The 23,852-nt window shown below is 45.6% G+C and overlaps 1 protein-coding gene across 1 annotated transcript in view; it reads left to right on the top strand.

Annotated features, from left to right (window-relative positions):
* The window catches only part of rangap1b (Ran GTPase activating protein 1b), a 47,730-nt gene that overhangs the window by 9,860 nt on the left and 14,018 nt on the right, over positions 1-23,852 (top strand). The window contains exons 4-10 of the mRNA XM_070861646.1: positions 1,366-1,425; positions 1,999-2,178; positions 3,895-4,029; positions 7,082-7,240; positions 7,885-7,998; positions 9,349-9,448; positions 15,271-15,355. Coding sequence (XP_070717747.1) covers positions 1,366-1,425; positions 1,999-2,178; positions 3,895-4,029; positions 7,082-7,240; positions 7,885-7,998; positions 9,349-9,448; positions 15,271-15,355 — 833 coding nt within the window. The remainder of the gene's footprint in view (positions 1-1,365; positions 1,426-1,998; positions 2,179-3,894; positions 4,030-7,081; positions 7,241-7,884; positions 7,999-9,348; positions 9,449-15,270; positions 15,356-23,852) is intronic.

Below are 23,852 nucleotides of genomic sequence, written 5' to 3'. Positions count from 1 at the left end.
CGATAAACACATCCAGTTTATTGAAAGTAAAAATTAAATCAGCAGCAGAAAATCATTTTGGCAGATTCCACTTGATCACAGAACTTTTCATATTACACAGAATATGAAATTACACAGAATATTGGCCCAACAGGTCCATGCCGGTGTTTTATGCTCCGCACGAGCCTCTTCCCACCCCTCTTCATCTCACCCCATCGCCATCTCCTTCTGTTCCTTTCTCCCTCATGTTTATCTAACTTCCCCTTAAATGCATCATTGCTATTCCCCTCAGCTACTTCATGTGGTAGCAAGTTCCACATTCTCACCACCCTCTGGATAAAAAAATTTCTCCTGAATTCCTTATTGGATTTATTAATGATTTCTTATATTTATGACCCTTGGGTCTGGTCTCTTTCCCCAAGTGGGAACATTTTCTCTACGTCTCCCCGATCAAACTCTTTCATAATCTTGAAGACTTCTTATCATTTCACCCCTCAGCCTTCTCTTTTCTAGAGAAAGGAGCCCTAACCAGTCCACTCTTTCCTGACTGATATAACCTCTCAGTTCTGGTATCATTCCTGTAAATCTTTCTTTATACCTTCTCCAGTGCCTCTATATCCATTTTTTGTAATATAGAGACAGAACTCTGCAAAATACTCAAGTGTGGTCTAAGCAATTGTCTACGTTCTTTGCGCATTTTGCAAGTGAGTCTCAGATAAAACCTTTCTGTTGGAACAAAAAAGGCTGAGGAAATATATTGGCGGTTTTTTAAATTGTGATGGGTTTTGATGGCATGAAAAGGGAAAGATATTTGCTTGAGTTGGGGAGTCAGTGATGCGGGGATCATCAATTTAAAATGGTCACCAAGTGCGAGAAGAGGAAAAATTTCTTTACACAGACAGTGCAGAATTCTTTGCCATGGGGAGTGGTTGAGGAAGAGACTACTGCATCTTTTGGGGGAAAGCTGGCTAGATATTTGGAGCCGAGGATGTTTACAGGCTCTGGGGAGAGCATAGAACATAAGAAATAAGCCATTTGGCCCTGAGAGCAGTGCTGTGATTAGTTTTATAAAAGAGCCGGCATAGAAATAATGGGCTGAATGGCCTCTTGGGCTGTTAAGCATTTGTGGTGGTCTCCATAATCGGGTTGTGGTGTAACAAATCCCATCAGTTTCTGCACTTAATGCGTGGACTGCAATCTACTGCAATTTTGTTTTAAAAGTCATGGAGCGAGTAAAAATGCTGGTTAATGTTCCGCTAGTATTCGCTTGCCTTACCGAAAACGGATTGGTCTTGTTTTTAGGAAATATGATTTTGATAAGTTTACCATTTGTTAAATTAAGTCTTTTCCTCCCCCCACCCCCCTACTTTCCCCTCCCTTGAAAAGAAATGCTACTGGAGCGACATGTTCACAGGGCGATTGCGGTCCGAGATTCCATCTGCTCTGGTGAGTAAGAACAACTTCTCTCATTTTAAACTTCACATTATTAAGATCAGTGATAAATTATGCGGACGGAGGGTGGTGATAGCTATTAAGTGTTTGAGACGATGGGGAAAAGAAAGAGAAACTTGGATTTATATAGCGCCTTTCATGACCACCAGACGTCTCAAAGCGCTTTACAGCCAATGAATGACTTCTGAAGTGTAGTCACTGTTATAATGTGGGAAACGCGGCAGCCAATTTGCGCACAGCAAGCTCCCACAAACGGCAATGTGATAACGACCAGATAATCTGTTGTAACAATGTTGATTGGCCAGGACACCGGGGATAACTCCCCTGCTCTTCTTCCGTGCAATCTTTTACGTCTACCTGAGAGAGCAGACGGGTCCTTGGTTTAATGTCTCGTCGGAAAACAATGCCTTGGAGGGTTCCTTTACTGGGGGTGTCACCTTGGCGAGAAAGACATCCTGGCCCCCACCCCTCCAACACCCCAGGCAGTTGCGAGTTGCAATGTTCTTGTGTGCTTGAAGTTTCTAACCTTAAAAAAAATAATCCTTTTTATTTCTATTAATTCTGAAGATATCTCTGGGTAATGCGCTGATGACTGCGGGGGCTCAGCTGACGCAGCTGGATCTAAGTGACAATGCATTTGGACCTGACGGAGTCCGGAGCATTGAAACCTTACTGAAGAGCAGAGTGTGTTTCACATTGCAGGAGCTGCGACTCAATAACTGTGGCATGGGAATCGGCGGTGGCCAGGTATTTATTTTAATTTCCCTCCAATCTCACCTGACTGTTTACCCGGCTGCGCTCCAAAGCTTCACCCAAGTGGCTACTCGTGTGTGTCAGCCTAGACAGTGAGTGTTGGCAGACTATTCCACAGTGAGGGCCACCGTAAACTCCAATCCTGTCCTCACCCGAAGCCCCTGATTTGCAGGCTCTAGCAGGAGTCACCTGGAGAATAACCAGGAGCAGGAACTCTGGTTCATTATGTTTTGACCCTGCTCCCGAATGCAGAGATGCTGATAACAATTGCACCCATACTAGTGCTGTAGCTGAGATCGGCTCAATCAGCGCACACCCGGGCTTTGAGTTTGGAGCTTTCTGGTCCATATAATAAGAACATGAACATAAGAAATAGGAACAGGAGTAGGCCATATGGCCCCTCGAGCCTGCTCCACCATTTAATACGATCATGGCTGATCCGATCATGGACTCAGTCCACCTCCCTGCCCGCTCTCCATAACCCCTTATTCCCTCATCGTTCAAGAAACTGTCTATTTCTGTCTTAAATTTATTCAATGTCCTAGCTTCCACAGCTCTCTGAGGCAGTGACTATGACCTAGTACAGTGGACTGCATTGTACATGGAGCTTTTTTCATGATTTTGTTTGACTAGAGTTATCAGTTTGTTGACACAGCTGCCATCCTAGCCAACGTTCCCTCTAGACTGCACGGACATTGCAATGTAATGGGAAAGGTCCCACACAGGCCGCTCACCGGCTTTTACATTGCAAATCCGCGCATGCACAGAAATTTAAAGGGACCTCGCATTAAAAAAACAGGCCGCGCAGAACAAAGCGCAGCTTACAGGGGACATAGAACCTAACTCTTCCTCAAAACATCCCAGAGTGCGACTTTTTTTAAGTGGTTAAATTGAAATTGATATGAAATGCAGAGCAGTCAAGAGAAAGACTCTCAAAGAATAATGGAAGAGGGTGTTCTGGTGTCATCTGCTTGTCTCTTGCCCCGCAATTGGTAGTGCCATGACATCAGGCCATGGGCGTTCATAACTTCCATTTGCAAAGTTCGTTCATACGAACAGCTGCCTCTCTGCAGCTATAAGTTAACCTTCTAAATTATACTTGGCATTTAGGCTTTTAAGTACCAAGTGACCTAATTACAACAGGCATTTTGATAAACCAGACAAAGCATGTCAGTTTGAGGCTGTTTGCGATAAGTGGCTTGCATCTATAAGAACATCAGAAATAGGAGCAGGAGTAGGCCATTTGGCCCCTCGAGCCTGCTCTGCCATTCAATATCATGGCTGATCCGGTCATGGACTCAGCTCCACTTCCCTGCCCGCTCCCCATAACCCTTTACTCCCTTATCGCTCAAAAATCCGTCCATCTCTGCCTTAAATATATTCAAAGACCCAGCCTCCACAGCTCTCTGGGGTAGAGAATTCCACAGATTTACAACCCTCAGAGAAGAAATTCCTCCTCCGTCTCAGTTTTAAATGGGCGGCCCCTTATTCTGAGACTATGTCCCCTAGTTTTAGTTTCCCCCTATGAGTGGAAATATTCTCTCTGCATCCACCTTATCGAGCCCCCATCATTATCTCCGGGAAGTATCTTTTCCCACAGGACTACCGGGGCACTTCTTTTCGATGTCTGTTTCAGTTAATTAAAAGTGTGCGCTGGTATATTTAGTAAGTTGGTTCATTGGTTTGCCATGTTTTCTGCTGTTGTTGCAGATTCTCGCTGCGGCACTCAGCGAATGCCACCGCCTGTCGAGCGCTCAGGGAAAGCCAATGGCCCTGAAAGTTTTCATTGCTGGGAGGAATCGTCTGGAGAACGAAGGTGCCATAGCACTGGCCGATGCTTTTAAGGTACACGACTGTATGAGAGTGGCGTCGAGGTGTTTGTGGGTTTCCTGCTGCTGCCGCCGCCTTGGGCCAAGCAAAAATGGCACAGGATGTTGGAGCAATGACACTGTGTCATGAAGCATTGGGGTGCTGGTTCAGTCCACTCGCTGAGTTCTCATCTCATGGTCTAGGGATTCACCAACTGACAGCAATGGCACCTCCCCACATGAATGCTGGTTGGGTGGGGGAGGGTTGGGGTTACCATAGATAGTTACTGGACTTTCCTCGCCTCCTTGCAGTGGTGCTCAGTGAGTGCCACAGTTAATCAAGTGCCCTTGGGACACCATTGGTGCTGAAGGCTTCCATTCTTGCGAGGAGTCATCTAGGAGAATGAAAGTTCCAGAGTGCTGATTAACATCGAGTCATGCCGCCCATCATGTCCGTGCTATCCAGTTTCATATCCACGTGGCCACTGCCCCGTTAATCTCGGTGGGCTTCAATTTTGCTTAAAAAATCTATTATGTGGCGCTTTAGCAAATGCCTTCTGAATGGTCTGTATACATCAAGTGCACTACCATCATTAACCTCCTCTATTGTTTCATTGAAAAACTCAGTCAAGTTTGCCAGACATGATTTGCCTTCGACAAATCGATGCTGACTGATATTTATTAACCCGTGTTCTTCAAGGTGACAATGAATTTTGTCTCAGATTATGGTCTCTCGAGATTTCCCCACCACCGATGATCAGCCCACAGGCCTGTATTACCTGGTACATCTCGCTCCCCTTTTTTGAACTAGCAATCCTTCAGTCCTCTGGCACCACTCGCATATCCAAGGAGGATTGAAAAACTGGCCAAAGCCTCCACTATTTCCACCCTTACTTCCCTCAGCAACTGAAGATGCATCCCATCTGGACTGGAGAGCTGCCAACTGTTTTAAGCAGTTTTCCCTATGGTAGAGCAGTCTGGTTATTTTTGCCATTCTTCCCCTCTCTCTCCTCCCCCCCCCCCCCCCCCCCCCCCCCCCCCACCATCCCCCTCCAGTTTTACCATCATTTCACTTGGAGGCATTGAGTAATGCTAGGATACACTTACACTGGGAAGCAATCATGGATGAGCCCAGACTGTGACCATCAATCTGTTCAACTGTGAGGCGGGGTGAAGGGAGGGATTGCAGCCAAGTCGACTTCCTTTTCGCTCTTTCTCATGCCCTCTCTTCTTTCTTCCTCGATTTCTTTAATTCATGGTTTTTCTCGAAGGATCTTCCCAAGCTTGGAGATACTGACACAATTTATGATCTCCCCATTACTGCACTGGTTGAGATCAGCTCACTCAACGCCACCATCATCATCATAGGCGGTCCCTCGAAACGAGGATGACTTGCTTCCACACCAAAAGAAAAGGATGAGTTCACCGGTGTTTCGAAGAACCCGAACTACATCCTGAAGGGTGGAAGATGCCTGTGCGTGGATTTTTTTAACGTGTGGTGGTCGTTGCACACCAGCCACCACACGGGCTCGACAGAGCTAGGTCTTGGTCCAGTGGCAACCAAGACGACTGGAGACCAGCTCTGCTGCACGGACCTAGTGCGCGCACACAATCACAGTGTGGGCTGGCCCGTGCTGCCCCTGGGCCCTTGGCCCCAAACTCACGCCTCCCATGGGCCCCGATCAAATCCCTCCACAGCCTCTCGCCGCTCCTGCTGCATCTACCCACTCTCTAATCACCGACCTCGACCTTGCAGTCATCACCCTTTGCTGCCGTTGCCCTCCTGCACCAGCCTGTACTGTACCTTGTGGCCTGCCTCCACGCTGCTCCCTGGGCCACACGTCCTCCTTTTATAGTCCCGGCCTGCACCCCGCAACACAGGCCAGGTATTAAATCACGGACCTACAGATTTTCTTGCTTGGATCAATCTCCAGAATCGAGTCTGCCACCACTCTTTCTTCTTTCAGCCACAAAAGGCAATGGTTTTATTCCTCTTGAGGCACATGAAATGTTTCTGCGGAAGTTTTTCTTGAGGTTAAATGTAGGGTCCAGTCCATGTTGGGACCTAGTGAACATTCTTTGAGAGGAGATGGTTCAGTTGCCTTGATCGTTTCTCATTTCAGACTTTCTTGCATGCTCCAAAACTCGGCTGCCCTTGTCCTAACACGCACCATCACCCTGTGTTCGCTGACCTACATTGGCTCCCGGCTAAGCAATGCCTCCATTTAAAAAATTCTCATCCTTGTTTTGAAATCCTTCCATGGCCTCACCCCTCCCTATGTCTGTAATCTCCTCCAGTCTCACAATCCTCTGAGATGTCTGCGTTCCGCTAAATCTGATCTCTTGAGCATCCCTAATTTTAATCACTCAACTATTGGTGGCTGTGCCTTCAGCCGCCTAGGCCCAAGCTCTGGAATTCCCTCCCTAAACCTCTCTGTCTCTACTTCTCTTCTCTTCTTTAAGACGCTCAAAACCTACCTCTTTGACCAACCTTTTGGTCACCTGCCCTAATTTCTCCTTGCATTTTGTTTTATAATACTCCTGTGAAGTGCCTTGGGACATTTTACTATGTTAAAGGCACTATATAAATACAAGTTGTTGTAGTTGCATTGTTCCCATGTAAAAGAAAGAAAGACTTGCATTTCTATAGCACCTTTCACGACCACCGGATGTCTCAAAGCGCTTTACAGCCAATGAAGTACAATGAATCTGCAAACTGCTGGCTCAAGGCCTAACTAAAGCCTGAGACTGGGTCTGCCTTTAGCACTGGGTACAGTGTGTGTGGTGGAGCAGGAGTTTTGGAGGGGGAAAAGGTGTAAGGATGATGAACCAAACTCCACATACAGCACATATCCTGGGATCCAGCAGAGAATTACCTCACTGAGCTACGGCAAGGAAAATCGATTGTCAGCTGACTTTGTGAAGGACGTGAGTGCCCGTTTATTTTTGATGTGGGGAGGGGGTGAAATCTGAAGATTATCAAATCTAATCAGTTTTCATGTTCTTAGCAAATGGAGAGTTTGTGGCCGAGGAAAGGGGAGAAAACGAAAAGGAAGGAAAGCAAAATGCAAATGAAACATTTTGTTCAGTCCATAGGAACCCTGGAGGAGGTACACATGACACAGAATGGAATAAACCATCCAGGCATTACAGCTCTGGCGAAGGCCTTCACTGAAAACCAGCACCTGAGGGTCATAAACCTCAACGATAACACCTTCACAGGGCAAGGAGCTATTGCAATGGCTGAGGTAAGAGGCTGAGCCAGCTGCTGATTTTCTTTTACTCTTGCTCCAATTTTCATCCATTGAAAGAAAGACTTGCATTTATATAGCGCCTTTCACGACCACCGGACGTCTCAAAGCGCTTGACAGCCAATTAAGTACTTTTGGAGTGTAGTCACTGTTGTAATGTGGGAAACGCGGCAGCCAATTTGCACAGCAAACTCTCACAAACAGCAATGAGATAATGACCAGATAATGTGTTTTTTAGTGATACTGATTGAGGGATAAATATTGGCCAGGATACTGGGGATAACTCCCCTGCTCTTCAAAATACCGCCATGGGAATTTTGACATCCACCTGAGAGAGAGCTGACAGGGCCTCGGTTTAAAGTCTCATCCGAAAGACGGCACCTCCACGTTGCAGTGCTTCCTCAGCACTGCACTGAAGTGTCAGCTTGGATTTACGTGCTCTCGACCCTGGAGTGGGATTTGAACCTATAACCTTCTGATTCAGAGACGAGGGTGCCCACTGAGCCACAACTGACACTGACCTATACTCGAGGGTGGGTCTCTCAGCACTGGCCGCCATTCTGCGTACTTCATCATATATCAGTTCACACTTCTATAGCATGACTGGTGTTTACCTGCTATTTTTCTTTGTGTGTTTTTAGACTCTAAAGACACTCCATAACATTGAAGTCATAAATTTCGGAGATTGTCTGGTGCGATCAGAAGGAGCTATAGCTATTGCTGAAGCAGTAAAATTTGGATTACAGAAACTCAAGGTTTGTGATTTAAACTCTGGGGTTTCTTTTTCTCTTTCTCTTCCCCACCCCCACAAATCTGAATCACCCAAAGCAAAGGGTAATGGTTGACGGGTGTTTTTGTGAGGCTGTTTCCAGTGGGGTTCCGCAGGGCTCAGTACTAGTCCCTTGCTTTTTGTGGTTTATATCAATGATTTAGACTTGAATGTAGGGGGTATGATTAAGAAGTTTGCAGATGATACTAAAATCGGCTGTGTGGTTGATAATGAAGAAAGCTGTAGACTGCAGGAAGATATCAATGAACTGGTCAGGTGGGCAGAGCAGTGGCAAATGGAATTCAATCCGGAGAAGTGTGAGGTAATGCATTTGGGGAGGGCTAACAAGGCAAGGGAATACACATTAAATGGTATGACACTGAAAAGTGTAGAGGAACAGGCGGACCTTGGCGTGCATGTCCACAGATCCCTGAAGGTAGCAGGACAGGTAGAATAAGGTGATTAAGAAGGCGCCTTTATTAGCCGAGGCATAGAATACAAGAGCGGGGAGGCTATGCTTGAACTGTATAAAACACTAGTTAGACCACAGCTAGAGTACTGCGTGCAGTTCTGGTCACCACATTACAGTAAAGATGTGATTGCACTCGAGAGGGGACAGAGGAGATTTACGAGGATGTTGCCTGGACTGAGAATTTTGGCTATGAGGAAAGATTGGATAGGCTGGGTTTGTTTTCCTTGGAACAGAGGATGCTGAGGGGTGACCTGATTGAGGTGCATAAAATTATGACGGGCCTGGATAGAGTGGTTAGGAAGGACCTATTTTCCTTAGTAGAGGGGTCAAAAACCAGGGGGCATAGATTTAAAGTAATTGGGGGGAAGTTTAGAGGAGCTACGAGGGGAAATTTCTTCACCCAGAGGGTGGTGGGGGTCTGGAACTTGCTGCCTGAAAGGGTGGTAAAGGCAGAAACCCTCTCTACATTTAAAAAGTACATGGATGTGCACTTAAAGTGCTGTAACTTACAGGGCTACGGACCAAGAGCTGGAAAATGGGATTAGGCTGGATAGCTCTTGGTCGGCCGGCACAGACCCGGTGGACCGAAATGACCTCCTCCGTGCTGTAAATTTCAATGATTTACCCCCTGATCCATCAGGAGAGTTAAACAGCACCATTTTTAAAGGTATTATTACTATATTCAGGGAAGCCTGCATTAGGAATTGACTTTTTTCTCTGCTTCAGAGAGCTCATTTACATGGTCCGTGCCGGTGTTTATGCTCCACACGAGCCTCCTCCCACTCAAGTTTATCTCACTTCATCAACATATCCCTCTATTCCTTGCTTCCCTCATTGTTATTGTTTAACTGCGTGTGTCCATAGGAACTGAACCTTTCGTTTGGAGAGATCCAGAAGGATGCTGCGATTGCAGTGGCTGAAGCTGTGGAGCAAAAGTTTTTGCTGGAAAAACTAGATCTAAATGGTATGTTTGTGTGTGTTTTCTCATTTCCAGCTTTTAATTCTGCACTCCTCAAATTGAGATAAGGGGAGTAAGTTGTTTTCTACTTTGTGAATTGTGATTCTTTTAGATTGAGGGAGATGGATACAAAAGCTAGTTTGACTGATTTCAGCCTGTTTTACGCAAGAATTGGGAGCATGAGTCGGCCATTTTGCCCCTCGAGCCAGCTCCGCCATTCAATAAGATCATGGCTGATCTGATCTTGGCCTCAACTCCACTTCCCTGCCCGCTTCCCATAACCTTCGACTCCCCTAGCGTTCAAGAATCTGTCTATCTCCACCTTAAATATATTCAATGACCCAGCCTCCACAGCTCTCTGGGGCAGAGCATTCCACAGATTCACCACCCTCAGAGAAGAAATTCCTCCTCCATCTCAGTTTTAAATGGGCGACCCCTTATTCTGAAACTATGCCCCCTAGTTCAAGATTCCCCCACCAGGGGAAACATCCTCTCTGCATCTACCCTGTCCAGCCCCTTCACAATCTTTTATGTTTCAATAAGATCACTTCTCATTCTTCCAACCTCCAATGAGTCGAGTCAAAACTTGCTCAACCTTTCATCATAAGACAACCCCTTCATAGGAACATAGAAAATAGGTGCAGGAGTAGGCCATTCAGCCCTTCTAGCCTGCACCGCCATTCAATGAGTTCATGGCTGAACATGCAACTTCAGTACCCCCTTCCTGCTTTCACGCCATACCCCTTGATCCCCTGGGCAGTAAGGACTTCATCTAACTCCCTTTTGAATATATTTAATGAATTGGCCTCAACTACTTTCTGTGGTAGAGAATTCCACAGGTTCACCACTCTCTGGGTGAAGAAGTTTCTCCTCATCTCGGTCCTAAATGGCTTATCCCTTATCCTTAGACTGTGACCCCTGGTTCTGGACTTCCCCAACATTGGGAACATTCTTCCTGCATCTAACCTGTCTAAACCCGTCAGAATTTGATCCAGTTGATCCAGTCTTTCTTGATAGGTCAGTCCCACCATCCCGGGAATCAGTCTGGTGAATCTTCGCTGCACTCCCTCAATAGCAAGAATGTCCTTCCTCAAGTTAGGAGACCAAAGCTGTACACAATACTCCAGGTGTGGCCTCACCAAGGCCCTGTACAACTGTAGCAACACCTCCCTGCCCCTGTACTCAAATCCCCTCGCTATGAAGGCCAACATGCCATTTGCTTTCTTAACCGCCTGCTGTACCTGCATGCCAACCTTCAATGACTGATGTACCACTAAATATATTCAAAAAGGAGTTAGATGAGGTCCTTACTGCTAGGGGGATCAAGGGGTATGGCGAGAAAGCAGGAATGGGGTACTGAAGTTGAATGTTCAGCCATGAACTCATTGAATGGCGGTGCAGGCTAGAAGGGCCGAATGGCCTACTCCTGCACCTATTTTCTATGTTTCTATGTTTCTATGACACCCAGGTCTCGTTGCACCTCCCCTTTTCCTAATCTGTCACCATTCAGATAATAGTCTGTCTCTCTGTTTTTACCACCAAAGTGGATAACCTCACATTTATCCACATTATACTTCATCTGCCATGCAATTGCCCACTCACCTAACCTATCCAAGTCACTCTGCAGCCTCTTAGCATCCTCCTCGCAGCTCACACTGCCACCCAACTTAGTGTCATCCGCAAATTTGGAGATACTACATTTAATCCCCTCGTCTAAATCATTAATGTACAATGTAAACAGCTGGGGCCCCAGCACAGAACCTTGCGGTACCCCACTAGTCACTGCCTGCCATTCTGAAAAGTACCCATTTACTCCTACTCTTTGCTTCCTGTCTGACAACCAGTTCTCTATCCACATCAATACATTACCCCCAATCCCATGTGCTTTAACTTTGCACATTAATCTCTTGTGTGGGACCTTGTCGAAAGCCTTCTGAAAGTCCAAATATACCACATCAACTGGTTCTCCTTTGTCCACTTTACTAGAAACATCCTCAAAAAATTCCAGAAGATTTGTCAAGCATGATTTCCCTTTCACAAATCCATGCTGACTTGGACCTATCATGTCACCATGACATCCTTAATAATTGATTCCATCATTTTACCCACTACTGAGGTCAGGCTGACCGGTCTATAATTCCCTGTTTTCTCTCTCCCTCCTTTTTAAAAAAGTGGGGTTACATTGGCTATCCTCCACTCGATAGGAACTGATCCAGAGTCAATGGAATGTTGGAAAATGTCTGTCAATGCATCCGCTATTTCCAAGGCCACCTCCTTAAGTACTCTGGGATGCAGTCCATCAGGCCCTGGGGATTTATCGGCCTTCAATCCCATCAATTTCCCCAACACAATTTCCCGACTAATAAATATTTCCCTCAGTTCCTCCTCCTTACTAGACCCTCTGACCCCTTTTATATCCGGAAGGTTGTTTGTGTCTTCCTTAGTGAATACCGAACCAAAGTACTTGTTCAATTGGTCTGCCATTTCTTTGTTCCCCGTTATGACTTCCCCTGATTCTGACCTACGTTTGTCTTTACTAACCTTTTTCTCTTTGCATACCTATAGAAACTTTTGCAATCTGCCTTAATGTTCCCTGCAAGCTTCTTCTCGTACTCCATTTTCCCTGCCCTAATCAAACCCTTTGTCCTCCTCTGCTGAGTTCTAAATTTCTCCCAGTCCCTGGGTTCGCTGCTATTTCTGGCCAATTTATATGCCACTTCCTTGGCTTTAATACTATCCCTGATTTCCCTTGATAGCCACGGTTGAGCCACCTTCCCTTTTTTATTTTTACGCCAGACAGGAATGTACAATTGTTGTAGTTCATCCATGCGGTCTCTAAATGTCTGCCATTGCCCATCCAGTCAACCCCTTAAGTATCATTCGCCAATCTATCCTAGCCAATTCACGCCTCATACCTTCAAAGTTACCCTTCTTTAAGTTTAATCTCTGGAAGCAACCTCGTGAACCTTCTCTGAGCTGCCTCCAATGCAAGTATATCCTTCCTTAAATAAGGAGACCGAAACTGCATGCAGTACTCTAGGTGTGGTCTCACCAATGCCCTGTACAGTTGTAGCAGAACTTCCCTACTTTCATACTCCATTTTTTTGAAAGAGAATTGTATTGTAACAATAGGGAAGTGTGTTGCCACATTAACAACATTTGCAGATTTTTTTTTTGTTGCAAGTTACATGTTGGGAGAAACGCTCGATTTTACTGTGACACCCTAACTACCCCTGCAGGAGTCTTATTATTTTGAAATGTGAAGAGGCTGATTTCTGCTTAGCTGGCAGCATGGCAATCCAGGTTCTATTTATTTACTGCTGATGGAGGACAAGTTCAGCTTCTCTAATCCGGTACCAGCCTGGCCTCTAGAAACACATTTGGTTTAAAGATGTAAGAATGCAGGAAAGTACAGGTCCTGAAAACAGTGCCCTAAAAACGAACCCTCTCCACCGCTTACTCCAATAGCTATCCATGTTTTTCCACGCCATCTGTCTCCACTGCACCGCTGGGTAGTCTGGTCGACAGGTTCATCATCTTTGCATGGAGTAGTTGGATCTAAACCGCCTCTGCACCTTCTGTCTTCGAAGCGCGGGTCCACGTCCCATGCCTCTAGAGTTTGTGCCATTCTCGGACATGTTATCTGGGCTCAATTCATCTATTCGTTTAAGGAGCTTTGACTTCTTAACGAGCATCTTTGTAACGACCAGAAGATCTGGATTGAGAAGCTTTGCAGGTTTTTGCTGACTCTGTTGTTTTATTTGGGAATAAACACTGAAAATTGCACAACAGATTGGTCAGCATGTGACCGAGAAAGATAGAATAACGTTTTGCGTATGATCCTTTAAGTCAGGTGAAGCATTCCACCTGAAATATTAACCTTTCTTCCTTTTTTGAGCTACTGGTTGGCCACCTCATTTCCCACATTTGTGTTTCATGGTTGTTGCTATCAAACCTTTGCATCCAGGTCCCACTAAGAAGGACTTGAGCCTGGGTTGAGGCCTGTGAATAACAATATACCTCTTGCACATACAATCATAGAATACTGTAGTATAGCACAGAAGAGGGCCATTCGGCCCATCAAGTCCGCGAGCAAGCCACAATTCCTGAAAATGTTGGGTTGGGAAGAAAAAGCTATATAAACAAAGGACAGACAGACAGAAGGGGACGGGAAAGAAAATGAGTTATTAAAAACTAAAATAATGTTTGTACCTTCAGTAAGCCTTAACTCTGCCAAATTCAGAGACGACCTCTATGATCTTGAGCAAGATCACTGATTTTGTGACTAAATTATAGGTAGTTTTATACTTGTGCTTTGAACTGGGATGAGACGACATATTCCACCTCTTGGATGAGACTTTAATTTCACTCATCGTGGCTGGGTTTGCTTCCGCAGGTGACAGGATTGTGTTATTTATTGACTATTCGCCCAGGTTCGTTGGTGGGAGGGATGAAGAATGCTGATTTTGGTTCAAGTGGCTGAAAAGTCCACTTGGTACAACACTACACAATAAAGATCTGAAGAGTCGCCATTTGTTAAGAGAGAATATTGTAAACGTTTGAGGTTTTAGGTGGCTTGAGCAAGCTCGGTGTCGGGCTGTGAGTTGATCTCACCTGAGGCAGTGTTTGAGGGTTGCAATTAATTGACTGTCGTTCAATCAACCCTCTGCGCTCCTCCAATTCTAGCCTCATTGCATCCCCGATTTTAATAACTCCACCATTGGCGGCTATGCCTTCGGCTGCCGAAGCCTTAAGCTTTAGAGTTTCCCTCTCTCAACCTCTGCTTCGCTACCGCTCTCTCCTTTTAAGATGTGGCACATAAGGGCAAGTGACCAAAAGCTTGGTCAAAGAGGTAGGTGTTAAGTATCGTCTTAAAGGAGAGAGAGGTCAAATTCTGCTTGATAACGCTCCTACGCAGCACATTGGACCGTTTTACTACATTAAAGGCGCTATGTAAATGCAAGTTGTTGTTGATGTAACTGAGCTAAAGAAAAGAAAATTCTTGATCATTATCCCGTCACCCCACTTGTAAAATGTCAGTGTGTGTGATCGTCAGGTGAGAATTGAATCGGGCTCAACTGTTCCTGCAGTTTGAAGATTGGGTCCACATTATGTGCATTACTTTAGGAAGGAAGTCAAGGATGTAAAGGTACGGGCGAGACGCTGTAGCTATGAGGGAGACTGGAGACTCTTGGGCTCTTCTCGATTAGAGCAGGGAAAATTAAGAGAAAAGGCAGAATACTGCAGGTGCTGGAATTCTGTAATAAAAACAAAATTCAGCAGGTCAGGCAGTACCTATGGAGAGAGAAATTTAGGTTAACGTTTCAGGTCGATGACCGTTCGTCAGCACTCGAAGGCAAGAGGCTGTCTGATGGAAGTGTTCAAAATTTGAAAGGTTTTTCTATGGTAAACAAGGACTCGTAAGTGAGTCAATAACCAGCGCGTATAAATTGAGGAACATCACCAAAAGAATGAAGGGGAAGATTTGGAGAATTTATTTACTCAGAGGGTTGTTGGGACGTACAATGCCTTACCAGCAGAAATGGTGGGCTCACATCTCGCCAACCATAGCAAGACCTGGGTCAGTGGCGAAGCTGTTCCTCACTCCAGCCCGCACTGTATGAAGAATCTTCCGTTGATGGGGCTTGTTCAGTCCGCCCTGCGAGGTTCCTGGCCAATTAAAAGGAAGTGGGTCTAATGATGTCATTTGATGACCGGGATTAATAAAGAAACAATGTTAGAAGCTGCTACTAGGGCTGACTGTGTTTTGAAGCTTGTACAGGTATTTAACATTTAAACACATTAAAGAAAATTTTTTTTCTGTGTAGGGAACTGCCTCGGAGAGGAAGGCTGTGACCAGTTGAAGGAGATAATGGACAGCTTCAACAAGCGCGATGTGCTGGGCTCTCTCAGGTAAGTTGGGAACCAGGCTTCATCGATTCAAGAGCAGTGCACGACTTGGCTTTTCGTCTGATTCTCGCTTTCCTTAATCAGCAAGCACTATCCCGGACCCTCTACCAGTGCCACTCACACCAGCAAAATATACTTTCCTGCCCTCAAGCTGCTGATCATTGCTGGCTTTCAGTTCCACTGGTGCCAGTAGTTTACCCCAAGTGGCTATTATATATGTACCTACGTGGTAAGTGCTGCCGTGAGGTCTATCACACCAAAGCCTGATCCTATTCTTGCCCTGTATTGACACGCGTATTACTCTTAAATGATCTCAGGGGAGTGATCACGGCAAACGAGCCAACAGTGAGCAGCGGAAACATTACAAGGACACCCTCAAAGCTTCTCTGATAAAGTGCAACATCGCCACCGACACCTGGGAGTCCAAAGACCGCCCTAAGTGGAGGAAGTGCATTGGGAGGGTGCTGAGCACCTTGAGTCTCGTCGCCGAGAGCGTGCAGAAATCAAGCGCAGGCAGCGGAAAGAGCGTGCGGCAAACCTGTCCCGCCCACCCTTTCCCTCAACGACTATCTGTCCCACCTGTGACAGAGACTATGGTTCTCATATTGGACTGTACAGCCACTTAAGAACTTGTGTTAAGAGTGGAAACAAGTCTTCCTCGATTCCGAGGGACTGCCTATGATCTTAAATGATCTCTGCGGAGTACTTGGGAGCTTCATAGAAAGATACAGGAATTTCATAGAAGGAAAACTAAAAAGAAATCAACAGGAGGAACGTATTCAATGTTAGTAAAAAAAAAAAAACATTTTCTAATGGTAATGGAAAAAATAATGGAACTTAGGATAGATAAATCTCCAGGACCTGATGGTTTCCACCCCAGGGTATTAAAAGAATTAGGCAAGGAAATTGCTGAAACGCCAGTCACAAACTTTCAAAGCACTCTTGATTTGAGAATTGTGCCATTCGTCTAGAAAATTGCAAATGTTGCTCCCTTATTTAAGAATGGTGGGCGAGAGAAACTGGTAACTACAGGCCTTAGTTTAACTTCAGTTGAGGGGGAGCTACTAGAATATGTTATTATGGATAGACTGACAATACTTGAGCAAATATGAAACCAGAGAGAGACAGGCATGACTTTGTGAAGAGTAAGTCATGTCTGTCTAATCCAATTGAATTGTTTGAAGAGGTCACTAATAAGGTAGACGAGGGAGTCTCGATGGATGTTATCTACACTGAGAAAATAGTCCTGATCACATTTACCCGCCATGATCCTATATAGAAACATAGAAAATAGGTGCAGGAGTAGGCCATTCGGCCCTTCTAGCCTGCACCGCCATTCAATGAGTTCATGGCTGAACATGCAACTTCAGTACCCCCTTCCTGCTTTCACGCCATACCCCTTGATCCCCTGGGTAGTAAGGACTTCATCTAACTCCTTTTTGAATATATTTAGTGAATTGGCCTCAACAACTTTCTGTGGTAGAGAATTCCACAGGTTCACCACTCTCTGGGTGAAGAAATTCCTCCTCATCTCGGTCCTAAATGGCTTACCCCTTATCCTTAGACTGTGTCCCCTGGTTTTGGACTTCCCCAACATTGGGAACATTCTTCCTGCATCTAACCTGTCTAACCCCGTCAGAATTTTAAACGTTTCTATGAGGTCCCCTCTCATTCTTCTGAACTCCAGTGAATACAAGCCCAGTTGATCCAGTCTTTCTATATCCCTTCATCTCCTTTTTCTGCAGCCACCTATCCATTTTAACCTTTAATGTTGACATTGGCCATTGTAAGTGCCCCGCAAATTCCGGGTTTCCGCATGTGGTGTTCGAAAACCCGGAACTTGCGATCTGTCAAGTTTCTCCTACCCATCTGCTACAAATTCACTTTCGCTGGCCTAAAGTTGGGCCCAACTATAGCCCCACGAATACCCACCAAATCCTTGCGCCTGGTAAAACCTGTTGAAAGCCTCATCCATGCATTTGTTACCTCTGGACTTGACGACCTCACCGCATTCCTGACTTGCCTCCCACATTTTTGGCTACGTAAACTAAAGGTGATCCAAAGCTCGGCTGCCCGTGTCCTAACTCGCACCAGGTTCCGCTCACTGACCTACATTGACTCCCAGTTAAGCAACGCCTCGATTTCAAAATTCTCATCCTTGTTTTTAAATCCCTCCATGGCCTCACCCCTCCCTATCTCTGTAATCTCCTCCAGCCCCACCACCCCCCCCCCCCCCCCCCCAAGATGTCTGCGCTCCTCTAATTCTGCCCTCTTGAGCATCCCTGAATATAATCACTCAACCATTCGCAACCGTGCCTTCTGTTGCCTAGGCCCCAAGCTCTGAAACTCCCTGCCTAAACCCCTCTGCCTCTCTACCTCTCTTTCCTCCTTCAATACGCTGCTTAAAACCTACCTCTTTGACCAAGCTTTTGGTCACCTGCCCTAATTTCTCCTTATGCGGCTCGGTGTCAAATTTTTTGTCTTGTAATATTCCTGTGATGCATCTTGGGACATTTCACTACATTAAAGGCGCTATATAAATACAAGCTGTTGTTGGCTATCTGTACCCACAGCACTGAGTCATCTTCGATTAAGAAAGAAAGACTTACATTTATATGGCGCCTTTCACAACCACTGGACGTCCCAAAGCGCTTTACAGTCAATGGAGTATATTTGGAGTGTGGTCACTGTTGTATTGTAGGAAACACGGCAGCCAACTTGCACATAGTAAGCTCCCACAAACAGCAATGTGACAATGACCAGATAATCTGGGTTTTTTTGTGATATTGGTTGAAGGATAAATATTGGCCAGGACACCGGGATAATGCCCATGGCTCTTCTTCGGAGTAGTGCCGTGGGATCTTTTATGTCCACCTGAGAGTAGATGGAGCCTCGGTTTAATGTCTCATTCGAAAGACGGCATCACCAACAGTGCAGCACTCCCTCAGTACTGCCCTGGAGTGCCTGTCTAGATTTCTGTGCTCAAGACTCTGGAGACCTTGTGACTCAGAGGCGAGAGTGCTACCCACTGAGCCATGGCTAATGCTACATAATTGCCACTTGTTTTTTAATCAAAATGTTTCACCTCGCACTTTAATATTGAATTCCATCTGCCACTTTGTAGCCTGTTCCGCATCTCCTTTGTAGCTTTCCTTTGCTCTTTTAAAGAATGAACGATAACTCCTATTTTGGTATTTGCACACTTCAGCACTTTTTTCTAGGCCTGTGTTCAAATCATTGATGGGGATAGTGCACAGAAGTGGCCTCAGACTGAACTTTGGGACGCAACCAACCACTGAAAAAAATCTGCCCTTAACTTCTATTCTGTTTTCTCTGTTCTAACAATATTTATTTAATGCTGTTTGCTATCTCCCCCTTATGCCATATCCCTTAATTTGCTCTGGTAATCTCCCATGTGGTGACTTGTCAAAGGCTTTCCTAAAGTCCATCCACTACATTTCCCCCAGCTATCCGTGACTTGCCTCTTCAAAAAATTCTTTGAGTTTTGTCGAGCATGCACGCTCCTTTTAGAATCCGTACTTGCTACTTCCAATGATTAGATACATGGCAATTTCCTCCCTAAAGACTCTGAAATTTTCCCTACGACAGATGTTAAACTAACTGGCCTGTAATTACATAGATTAACTCCGTCTCCCATTCATACATTGACCGTCTCCAGTCCTCCAGCACACACCCACACCCGACAATCCTGAAATATAATTGTGAGGGCCTGGGCAACTTCCTCCCTCGCCCTCCTCATGCTTCCAAATGTATCCTGTCAGGATCTAATGCTTTATTTTCCTTTATCCTAAATAACTTGGCTTAAAAAAAAATCATTTATCCACAATATTGCTCATCTCGCCCTCAACCAATTCAGGGTTTACCACCTCTCTGGTATCCTCCTCTTTAGTAAACACTGATGCAAAGTACTTAATATCTCTGCCATTTTTCGAACAAGACTTCATTTTTCTTGTACATATCCCTTTCTTTTCTCACATTCAATCCTCTCCTCTCGGGGGTCCCACACTGCTTTTAACAATTCCCTTTTCGCTGATATACTTGTGAACTACTTTACTGTACCTTTGGTGTTGATTCGAATTATTTTATTAACTACCTCTTGGCTTTAGCATAAGGACATAAAAATTAGGAGCAGGAGTAGGCCCTACAGCCCCTCGAGCCTGCTCCGCCATTCAATAAGATTATGGCTGATCTTCGACCTCAACTCCACTTTCCCGCCTGATCCCATATCCCTTAATTGCATTAGAATCCAATAATCTTATCTTTCGCAATATACTCAACTATTCAGCATCCACAGCCCTTTGGGGCAGAGAATTCTAAAGATTCACAATCCTCTGAGTGAAGAAATTCCTTCTTATCTCTGTCTTAAATTACTGACCCCTTATCCTGAGACTATGTCCCCTAGTTCTAGTCTCTCCAGCCAGGGGAAACAACCTCTTAGCATCTACCCTATCAATCCCCCTCAGAATCTTATATGTTTCAATGAGCTCCAGTGTATAGGCTCAACTTCTCCTCATAGGATAGCCCCCTCATCCCAAGAATCAATCTAGTGAACCTTTGATGTATTGCCTCCAAGGCAAGTATATCCTTCCTTGGATAAGGAGGCCAAAACTGTGCATAGTACTTCAGGTGTGGTCTCACCAAGGTGACATACAATTATCGCAAGACTTCCTTTCTCTTTCTTATTTTCTCTCATTTTTTTTCATTATTCTTATAGACCTTATAGGGTCTCCTCTTCAATTTTAAGTGGTTTCTAACCTCTTTATCTATTAGTAGTATCTATTAATTTCCAACATTACAACAGTGACTGCACTCCAAAAGTACTTCATTGGCTGAAAGGCGCTATATAAGTGCAAGTCTGTCCTTTTTAATGGTTTCCTTTTTTAGTGGAATATACTTTATTCTTTACCTTAGCAATCTCTTTTTCAAAAACATCCCACTGTTGCTCGACAGTCCTGCGTGTCAATTTCCCCTTCCACCTCACCTCAACTAGCTCCCTTCTCATCATTCTGAAATCTGCCCAAACCCAATCTGGGGTTCTAGTTTGTATGCTGACATTTCCCTTTCCAGTTGAATCTTAAACCTTATCGTGTTTCGGTCACGACTTGCAAAGTGCTCTCCCGCAATCCGCTCATCTACCTGATCTGTTTCGTTACTCATACCAGATACAGCAACCCTTCTGCCCTTGTAGAGCTGCTAACCTCCTGCTTGGGGAAGGAGTCCTGTGCACCTTTTAGCAATTCCATTCCCTTTTTTTGTATTCACTCCTATGTCGCTATCGTTAAATGGACAGTTAAGACCAGAACGGAGAAAAAAAATATTGTAGTACAGTACTCCAACTGCTGGCAGGCAGCTAACTCAAGCTAACCATTGATCAAATCTGAGCCCTTCTGGTCTTTGTAGCTTGATAAGGCACTCTGCAAGTTATATTGTCCACTGTATATTGGTGACGGTGTTATGGTACACCTCTACTCAATCCCAAATCATGCCTGTGGGGAATGCAATACTGGTTATAGGACTGGCGATTAGAGCAACCATGTAGTCTGTCTGCCAGGAGTATAAATCTTCATGTAGCAGTATCTCATGCAAGTTCTTGTAACCTGCAAAAGAGTCTTCATATCCAATTTTTTCCCCTCCCTCCGAAAGGCACTAACTCGTGCTGGTGGCAGCAATTTCTGGGCAGCTCACAACTGGCCATATGCAAGACTTGATTGAATGTTGGCAAATAGTTTGATTGTGGAGGGTATTACAGCTAAGCCCAGTTCTGTCCTTGTGCTTGTTCTACAAAAGTACAACAGGAACCACTGGGTATGTGATCAAACACTGGAGCCGTGATTCTTTGTCTAGCCTAACCTGGGGGGCTTTGTAAAATTAAAGTATCCCTATTTTTAAAAATTTGTTCCGGGGATGTGGGCGTCGCTGGCAAGGCCAGCATTTATTGCCCATCCCTAATTTCTCTTGAGAAGGCGGTGGTGACCTGCCGCTTTGAACCGTTGCAGTCCGTGTGAAGGTGCTCCCACAGTGCTGTTAGGGAGGGAGTTCCAGGATTTTGACCCGGCGACGATGAAGGAACGACGATATATTTCCAAATCAGGGTAATGTGTGACTTGGAGGTGGTGGCGTTCCCATGCGCTTGCTGCCCTTGTCCTGCTAGGTGGTAGAGGTCACGGGTTTGGGAGGTGCTGCCGAAGAAGCCTTGGCGAGCTGCTGCAGCCACGGTGTGCCGGTGGTGGAGGGAGTGAATGTTGGAGGGAGTGAATGTTGGAGGGAGTGAATGTTGGAGGGAGTGAATGTTGGAGGGAGTGAATGTTGGAGGGAGTGAATGTTGGAGGGAGTGAATGTTGGAGGGAGTGAATGTTGGAGGGAGTGAATGTTGGAGGGAGTGAATGTTGGAGGGAGTGAATGTTGGAGGGAGTGAATGTTGGAGGGAGTGAATGTTGGAGGGAGTGAATGTTGGAGGGAGTGAATGTTGGAGGGAGTGAATGTTGGAGGGAGTGAATGTTGGAGGGAGTGAATGTTGGAGGGAGTGAATGTTGGAGGGAGTGAATGTTGGAGGGAGTGAATGTTGGAGGGAGTGAATGTTGGAGGGAGTGAATGTTGGAGGGAGTGAATGTTGGAGGGAGTGAATGTTGGAGGGAGTGAATGTTGGAGGGAGTGAATGTTGGAGGGAGTGAATGTTGGAGGGAGTGAATGTTGGAGGGAGTGAATGTTGGAGGGAGTGAATGTTGGAGGGAGTGAATGTTGGAGGGAGTGAATGTTGGAGGGAGTGAATGTTGGAGGGAGTGAATGTTGGAGGGAGTGAATGTTGGAGGGAGTGAATGTTGGAGGGAGTGAATGTTGGAGGGAGTGAATGTTGGAGGGAGTGAATGTTGGAGGGAGTGAATGTTGGAGGGAGTGAATGTTGGAGGGAGTGAATGTTGGAGGGAGTGAATGTTGGAGGGAGTGAATGTTGGAGGGAGTGAATGTTGGAGGGAGTGAATGTTGGAGGGAGTGAATGTTGGAGGGAGTGAATGTTGGAGGGAGTGAATGTTGGAGGGAGTGAATGTTGGAGGGAGTGAATGTTGGAGGGAGTGAATGTTGGAGGGAGTGAATGTTGGAGGGAGTGAATGTTGGAGGGAGTGAATGTTGGAGGGAGTGAATGTTGGAGGGAGTGAATGTTGGAGGGAGTGAATGTTGGAGGGAGTGAATGTTGGAGGGAGTGAATGTTGGAGGGAGTGAATGTTGGAGGGAGTGAATGTTGGAGGGAGTGAATGTTGGAGGGAGTGAATGTTGGAGGGAGTGAATGTTGGAGGGAGTGAATGTTGGAGGGAGTGAATGTTGGAGGGAGTGAATGTTGGAGGGAGTGAATGTTGGAGGGAGTGAATGTTGGAGGGAGTGAATGTTGGAGGGAGTGAATGTTGGAGGGAGTGAATGTTGGAGGGAGTGAATGTTGGAGGGAGTGAATGTTGGAGGGAGTGAATGTTGGGGGGAGTGAATGTTGGAGGGAGTGAATGTTGGAGGGAGTGAATGTTGGAGGGAGTGAATGTTGGAGGGAGTGAATGTTGGAGGGAGTGAATGTTGGAGGGAGTGAATGTTGGAGGGAGTGAATGTTGGAGGGAGTGGTTGGTGAGGGAGTGAATGTTGGAGGGAGTGAATGTTGGAGGGAGTGAATGTTGGAGGGAGTGATGTTGGAGGGAGTGAATGTGGAAAGGGAGTGGGAGGAGTGAATGTGGAGGGAGTGAAGTGGAGGGAGTGATGGGGGTGGGTGGTTGGAGGGAGGGAAGGTGGAGGGAGGGTGGGGGGGTGGATGGTGGGGTGGGAGGTGGAGGGAGGGGGGAGGGGGGGAGGTGGGGGGAGGAGGGGTGGGGGTGGAGGGGGAGTGGGAGGGGGTGGGGGGGGGGGGAGGGGGGGGAGGGTGGAGTGGGTGGTGGGGTGGGTGGGAGGTGGGTGGGTTGGGGGGGGGGGTGGGGGGTGGGTGGGTTGGGGGGTGGGTGGTGGGGGTGTAGGGGTGGTGAGAGGAGGGGAAGAAGAAGGTGAAAGAATTATGGATAGAAAGAATTATGGATAGAAAGAATTATGGATAGAAAGAATAGATTAGAGAATTATGGATAGAAGAATTATGGATAGAAAGAATTACTGGATAGAAAGAATTATGGATAGAAAGAATTCTGGATAGAAAGAATTATGGATAGAAAGAAATTATGGATAGAAAGAATTATGGATAGAAAGAATTATGGATAGAAAGAATTATGGATAGCAAGAATTATGGATAGAAAGAATTATGGATAGAAAGAATTATGGATAGAAAGAATTATGGATAGAAAGAATTATGGATAGAAAGAATTATGGATAGAAAGAATTATGGATAGAAAGAATTATGGATAGAAAGAATTATGGATAGAATAAAAGAATTATGGATAGAAAGTATGGATAAGAAAATTATGGATAGACTAGAATTATGGATAGAACTGAAATATGGATGAGCAAAGAATATGGACTAGAA

The sequence above is a fragment of the Pristiophorus japonicus genome, chromosome 19 (genome assembly GCF_044704955.1).
Source record: "Pristiophorus japonicus isolate sPriJap1 chromosome 19, sPriJap1.hap1, whole genome shotgun sequence".
Lineage (NCBI taxonomy): Eukaryota > Metazoa > Chordata > Chondrichthyes > Pristiophoridae > Pristiophorus > Pristiophorus japonicus.
The sequence above is the reverse complement of the archived record's forward strand: the minus strand, read 5'-3'. Positions and strand labels throughout refer to the sequence as shown.